The sequence below is a fragment of the Chiroxiphia lanceolata genome, chromosome 13 (assembly GCF_009829145.1).
Source record: "Chiroxiphia lanceolata isolate bChiLan1 chromosome 13, bChiLan1.pri, whole genome shotgun sequence".
Lineage (NCBI taxonomy): Eukaryota > Metazoa > Chordata > Aves > Passeriformes > Pipridae > Chiroxiphia > Chiroxiphia lanceolata.
In genome coordinates this window covers 6,816,583-6,823,914 of record NC_045649.1, presented here as the reverse complement: position 1 = coordinate 6,823,914, position 7,332 = coordinate 6,816,583, and the positions used below count along the sequence as shown (strand labels likewise).

Here is a 7,332-nt window from a genome sequence, read left to right as displayed (position 1 = left end):
CGGCGGCGCGCACCGCCATTGGCTGGTGGCGGCGGGCGGGGGCGGGGCCAGCGGGCAGTAAAAGCGCGGCGGCGGCGCGGGGCGAGTTTTGAAGCTGCGCAGCGCGGCCGGGACGGAGCTCGGCCGCTCCCGCACCCCCCGCACCCCTCCGGGGGCTCCGGAGCGCCTCGGGCCGCTGTTGTGACAAGAACTGGGCTTTCCGCAAGGCTTCTTCTTCTTCTCCTCCTTTTTTTTTTTTTTTTTTTTAATATTTTTAATTATTATTTTTTTTTCGGTTTGTTTTTCGGTTTTTTTTTTTTTTTAATTCCCTTTTCCTGCGAGAACAGGGCCCCCCTCCCCCGCCCAGCTCCCCGCAGCAGTGCCCGGCGCCGCCGCGGGCCGTAGCCGTGTGTACAAGAATCACAGTCATACAGAGGGAGGGAGAGGCCGCCAGAGACCACCCTGCCCCCGGCGACCCGGAGGATGCCGCTGCGGTGCCGCTGCTAGAGGACACGCTGGGATTTAGCTCGGCTCCGGGACTCTCTCTCTCTCTCCCGCTCTCTCCCTCTCTCCCTTCTCCACAGAGGGGTCCCGGACGGGGGTGAGGCCCTTCCACCCTCTTCCTCTTCCTCCTCGCCTCCCCGGCCGCGGGAAGCCCCTCTCCATGATGCAGGCTCGCTACTCCGTCTCGGACCCCAACGCTTTGGGAGTGGTGCCGTATTTAAGCGAGCAGAACTACTACCGGGCGGCGGGGACGTACGGCGGCATGGGTAACCCCATGAGCGTCTACTCGGGCCACGCCGAGCAGTACGCGGCGGGCATGGGGCGCTCCTACGGCCCCTACCACCCCCACCAACCCACCGCCCCCAAGGACCTGGTGAAGCCACCTTACAGCTACATCGCCCTCATCACCATGGCCATCCAGAACGCCCCCGACAAGAAGATCACGCTCAATGGGATTTACCAGTTCATCATGGACCGCTTCCCTTTCTACCGAGAGAACAAGCAGGGCTGGCAGAACAGCATCCGCCACAACCTCTCCCTCAACGAGTGCTTCGTCAAGGTGCCTCGCGACGACAAGAAGCCGGGCAAGGGCAGCTACTGGACCCTGGACCCCGACTCCTACAACATGTTCGAGAACGGCAGCTTCCTGCGCCGCCGGAGACGCTTCAAGAAGAAGGATGTCTCCAAGGAGAAAGAGGAGGCCCGGGAACGGCTGCTGAAGGAGCAGCCCAAGCCCCCCGGGCTGCCCGGCGCCGACCTTCCCAAGGAAGCCTCCTCCTCCTCTTCCTCTTCCTCCGCCTCGGCGCCGGCCTCCGAGAAGAAGGTGGTGATCAAGAGCGAGACGGCGTCCCCCGAGCTCCCGGTGATCACCAAGGTGGAGACGCTGAGCCCGGCCAGCGGCGGGGCCCTGCGGGACAGCCCCCGCAGCGCCGCCTCGCCCCCCGCCGCCGCCTCCCCCGAGGCCTCGCTGCCCGAGCATCACCCCGCGGGCAACGGGCTGCCGGGCTTCAGCGTGGAGAGCATCATGACCCTGCGGACTTCCCCCGCGGGGGACCTCAGCCCGGTGAGTGCCGCCTCGGGCAGGACGGGCGCCGGGATGCCGCTGGGCTACCCCGCGGGGCAGCCGTCGGGCTACAGCGCGGCGTGTAGCCAGGCCCTGGACACTAGTGGGAGCTACCACTGCAGCATGCGGGCCATGAGCCTCTACAGCGGCGAGAGGCCGGGCCACATGTGCGCGCCGCTGGAGGAGGGTCTGGCCGAGCATCCCACCGGCGCCCCGTCGCCCCTCGGCACCCTGAGCCTGCCGTCGGGGCAGGACGGCGCGCTGGGCACCGGGCACCCGCACGGCGGCGGCGGCGGAGGGGCGGCGGGGGGGCAGCCCCCCGCCTCCTGGTACCTCAACCACGGGGCTGAGCTGAGCCACCTGCCCGGGCACACTTTTGGCTCTCAGCAACAGACTTTTCCCAACGTGCGGGAAATGTTCACGTCGCACCGGCTGGGGATGGAGAGCGCCTCGCTCAGCGACCACCAGGTGAGCAGCAACTCCGCCTGTCAGATCCCCTACAGATCCGCGCCCTCCCTATACCGCCACGCCGCCCCCTACTCCTACGACTGCACTAAGTACTGAGTAGCCGCGACCCCCCGCCTAGGGCCATCTGGAAAAAAAAAAAAGTTTTAAAAAAATTATTATTAATAATAATTATTAAAAAAAAAAAAAAAGATCGGGAGAAATAAAACCACACCAAACGCAGGAAAAAAAAACCAAACCAAACCAAAACCAACCTGACAGCTTCCCCGCCAACCTGGGAGTCACAGAGTTTGTAGATCCCAAAAAGCCCCGTTTCGGGCCTCCTTAGATTCCAGGCAAGTAAATCGTACTTGAAAAAACGGGGATCTCTCCTTAAAAAAAAAAAAAAAAAAAAAAAAGTGGCAAAAAAAAAAGAATCATTTTATATATATATATGTTTATCTAAAAGTGGCAAATTTTATATGCTAAAGTATAGGGGGTCTCAGAAAAATAAGTTATGGACCAATATCACAACGACCATTTATACGTTTTAAAAGGAAAAAAAAAGTATATAAATATATATATAAATATATGTCCTGGGTATTTTTTAAGTTCTCTGTTGTGCTGTAAAAAATGTGTGGATTTCTAATCAGGCTGATTTTCAGAGCCATTAATATAATATTTAAAGTTGAGTTCACTGGATTATTTTTGTCTCGCCCAACGATTCCTAACTTCCAAATTAATGACAAGTGATTTCTTCTTTTTCTGTGTACAATTATGCAATAGAGTTTCTTTCGTTTTAGAGCTGTTCTTCTCGCAAGATGAGGAAATAATTTATTTTTTGCTGGTGGATTTTTTTTTTAAAGGAAAAATAGACAAAGTATCTGATACTTTTTTATTATTATTTACGACGTGTGATGTTTTGTATAATAGATTTCACCTTGACCATTCTTAGGGACTATTTGCTTTAACCTGCTTCAAAATTCGTTTGTCTTATGTGGTCCTAATTGTTGTACTTACCTTAAAATAAATCCATGCTGGTTTTTTCTGCTCCAAGTCTGGCGCTTCTCTGTGTATATACTGGTTTTTTGCAGGTTTTTTTTTTTTTTGTCTCCCTTCACCTTTCCTTCATGCAGAAAACGTGGCACTGGTTGTTTTTAAAACAAAGTCCTTTTCCTGGAGCCTAAAAGCTTCTGATGATTATTTCTTAGATAAAAGGTTTAATTCACGTGGAGAGATGGAAATTGTACAAGTGTGGTGGAGGGGAAAGAATAAGGCACTGCGCTGGCAGCCGGGGCTGAGCACCCTCAATCCGGAATCCCTGTCAGCTTGAAATTTAGGGAGTTTTCCCAGGCCTGGGATGGGTAGAACGGGGAAAACAGGAGTAGGGAAGGGGATTTTTGCTCCCCTCACCCCATCTCTGTGAGCGCGGGCCTTGCACAGTGCTCGGTGTGTCTCCGAGCCTGGGGCCTGATCTTTCCACGACAGAAAACAAAACAAAAAAAATCCATTTTATTTCTGTATTTGTTTTTCTTTAAAGGAAACCTGTGAGGCTGGGAGTGGGTGTGGGTGATGAGAGTGATCATTTAAACCCGGACTCATTGTGGAGACTTCAAAAAGCAAAGTGGAAAGTTCACTTGACAATCATTTAAAACCAATTAGTTTTCAAATTTAAAAACAATGCAGTTTTGAAATCCTCTCCTGTACTAAGAATTAGCTGATTTTAACCTTCTCTTTATCTCTTTAAGCTCTAGTTCGCAACGCTGGGCACTGCCAGATGTTGTGCCTTTGCCCCAAACCGTCTTTTAACCTGTTCCAGCAGCTTTAACCAAGGGCAGAAACGCAGGGTTTAGCAAGGCTGAAAGCACAGGAATGCCGGCAAAGCCTGAAGCAGAGTTTAGGAGAGTCCTTGGGACTTTTCAAACCCGGCTTACTGGAGCCATGTCCTTTACCAGCTGCAAAATCTCAGCCGCACAGTGTTTCCAGGGGATATTTCCCAGCCATGCTCCTGTCCCACCTCCTGTAGCCCCCCAAAATCCCTCGTAGCCCTTTTTCTGAGTTCAGGAGTGCTTATACCCGTGTCAGGCTGCTAAAATCGATGAAATAAATTGGTTTTGACCGATTAAATTTCGCATGCGCTTAAAAGCTGGCAAACAGCACTGAAACTCGATTTAAATGAGAAAAAAATGTCCGAGCCTCACTTGATCTGTATTTTAAGGAACATTCTTGTAAAAAAACTCCTGCCGTTTTTCCTGGCTCTCAGAGGGTGGTTTTTATATTTTTTTTGTTCTCTTTATTTTTTAAAAGTGAAATAAAATCCAAAGTGCTATTTTAAAAAGAGAAAATACATAATGTAAAGGGTAAAAAAATAAGTTATAAGAGAAATAATTAGAGTAAAACGGTGACTAGAAAATAAACAGGGTAAAAGGGGGGAGAAAAAACGAATTGGGAAAGAATTCTCCCCCCCGGCTCAGACCTGCTTCCCCCGAGTTTTTCCCCGCACGGGAACGCCGTGAGGGAGATGGCTGAAGTCAGGTGCCTGCTGTGGGTTTTCCCACACGCGTTCAGAAATCCCGGGGCCTCCGATGCTCCCACGACTTCCCACGCCGGCCAAGGGCTCTGGGCACACGGGGACCTTTTCCTCGCCGGCGGGCAGGGCTGGGATGCCGAGGAGTGCGGTACTGGGGGTCGGGGCACCCCCCCCCCCGTGGCTCTGCAAGCTCCCCCCGCGCTGCTGCTGGACAGTTCCTGGGGGGGTCTCAGCTTGAGCCGGGTTTAGGGGTCTCCTCTCACCCCACAGCTCCTCGTTGGTGTTTTCTTTCCCGCCTTGTCCCGGTGGGACCTTCCCGCTCTGTCTCCCTCCTTCCCGTCCCGCTGGAGGTGTTCCTTCGGGCCTGGGGGCTCAGAGCATCGTCCCTTTGCTCTGTCCCGTCCTGGGGTGGGAGATTGGACCCACCTATCCCTCTCCCGCGACCCCCAGTCGCCCCCATCATCCCACTGGGAGCCCTTTTGGGTGGGCTGGTGTCGCAGGAGAGGCGAGAGCTAAGTGCGGGATGCAGGGATGTATTTGGGACTCTCTTTAAAAACTGAGATATGGAGGTCAATAAGGCGATAGGCGCCTGTCGCGACAGGTGATTTCAGCCCGGCTGGAGCAGAGGGGGAGGAAGGAAGAAAGGGAGGAAGGAGGAAGGCCCAGGGTGGCTGCAGCAGCAGCCGCGGCCGGGTCGGGCTCTGCAGTCCCTCGAAGCCGAAGGACCGGTATAACCCCCCTCCACCCCCGTAACCCTCTCCTCGTAGATCAGGGGGGGCGAGCTCTCCATGGGGGGGACAGGCTGATGCTGCTGCGTGGTCGGTGGCTCGGGAAGAGGATGGTGGATGGGTTTTCATATATGTATGATTTTTATTTTCTTGTGCTGCCATTCACCTCCACGTTTACAAACCTGTCCGAAAGCCCAGACAGCTCCGGGTTTTGGGAGAAGGGCCAGCGGTTTTCTATCTCGTCCCTGCCGGGAAGGTCCCCATAACTCGGTCAAAGGAGCGTTTCCCTGGTGCTACAGGACCCAGGTAAAACACAGTCCCCTTAGAAAGCCCCTCAGGCCTCTGAACGACCCAGGCACGAGTTGTCTGGCCCCTTCCAATCAACCCTACCTTCCCTAGACTTCGTAGGAAGGCACCGGGTAAGTGGTTTTTGGGGAAGGCCGCGAGCTCTTCTGTCGTTTTGGAGGGGAGAAGGAATTATATCCCTGAGCCCGGGGCAATACCGAGCGATCTCGCAACTGTACAGGGCCGTGCACAGCGGGTGGGCAATTCCCACCGGGAGATCATTCCTAAGGGAGCCCAGGACGGGATGCAGCAGGAGTGGAGAGCACTGATTTACATCCCCGTTGCCCCCTAGGCTGGGGTGTAGCAGGAGTGGGGTTTTGTGTCTTGTTCTCCCCTTCCCGGCACGCAGCAAGAATAGGAAGAACTGATTTACACCCCTTCTCCTCGCCACCCCGGGATGCAGCAGGAATAGGGAGCTCTGATTTACACCCCTGCTCCCCCCATCCCCGGATGCAACAAGAGTGGGGAGCACTGATTTACACCTTCACTTCCACCAGTCCGGGCTGCAACAGGAATAGGGAACTCTGACTTACACTCCTTCTCCCCCCTCATTCCGGGAGATAGCAGGAGTGGGGAGCACTGATTTGCGCTGCTGGAGAGGAGGGAAAACCCATCCAGGAGCGCCTCCATCGCCTGCTCCTTTTTTTTTTTTTTTTTTTTTTTTTTTTTCCTCCGTTTAGAGAAAGAGCGACGGCCAAACAACAACATCAACAAGAATCCCTCTCTCCCACTTCCCCGGTCCCCCCGCAGCCATCGAAGCCGCTCGGAGGGCTGATTCCGGGTGGATAACACAGCGAGCTCCGGGGATGCCGCCGGCAAGAGAGGGATAACAGGGATAACAGGCAGCACACGAGCTGGGAAGAAGGAACGAAGAGAAAAGCCGCATCCCCACCTCCAAGGATTTCCCACCGCGAAGAGGGGAAACAAGGAAGAATTTTACAGGGGGAGGGATCTCAGGGAGAGAGCGGGAGCCCGTGTGCCTGTCTCCTGCCGTACAAGCGAGTATTTATGGTTTTACTAATCCGTGCCTGGAGTGTCCCAAGTAGTGGGGGACTCCCCGAATTGGGGAGAGGAAGGGGCTTTAGGGGGGAAGACCCTCGTCCGGCTGCCCTAAGGATGCTCCGGGCGGGTTAGAGCAGCCGGGCTCCGTTCCATCCTCCCCTGCGAGGATGCTACCGGGGCGGGGAGGCTGCCAGGGAGGGCTGGTCCCCAGTGTGGAGACACGAGGAGTCTCCCCCACCTCCAACCCTTTCTTTTACCTCCCCTTTCTTATTTATTTGGAGGTTTATTGCATTTATGACACAACGGATGGGTCCTGCAGCTCCCGGGGGCCGGCGGGTGTGCGCACCACGGGGGAGGGATGCAGAGTTACCGCCAAGGGCGGTGTCAGAGAGGTGATTTTCCCTCCCTCGCGTGGGGCCAGCCAGTGAGAGGAGAGACCCCCTCATCCCCCTGGCTCAAGAAGCCGCCTCCCCCCGCACTCTGGCTGTGTTTCCCAGGCTCTCATGGCAGTTTGCAGCTCTCAGGATGCATCTGCAGCTCCACAGCATCGCACTGGCTTTTACCAGGGGGATGAAGCTCCTTCGTCCAGGAGGACGGGAGCAGAAGTGGATGAAAAACCCCACGGGCGAAGGGGAGTTTGCAGGGAAATCTGGGGGTGCGAAGGTCGAGGCATCGCCAGGGCCGGGTGATGCTGGGGGACAGCCAGGAGCCCGGCTTTTACCTCTTCTCATTCCAGG

The 7,332-nt window shown here is 55.0% G+C and overlaps 1 protein-coding gene across 1 annotated transcript; it reads left to right on the top strand.

Annotated features, from left to right (window-relative positions):
- The first annotated feature begins 309 nt into the window (after positions 1-309).
- Positions 310-2,384, top strand: FOXC2 (forkhead box C2). Its single transcript, XM_032701192.1, has one exon. The coding sequence runs from the start codon at positions 644-646 to the stop codon at positions 2,108-2,110; it is 1,467 nt and encodes a 488-aa protein (XP_032557083.1). The 5' UTR covers positions 310-643; the 3' UTR covers positions 2,111-2,384.
- Positions 2,385-7,332: the final 4,948 nt, after the last annotated feature.

Excerpts from the sequence above, each read along its gene's own strand:
- FOXC2 (XM_032701192.1), top strand. The coding sequence starts at position 644 with ATGATGCAGGCTCGCTACTCCGTCTCGGACCCCAACGCTTTGGGAGTG.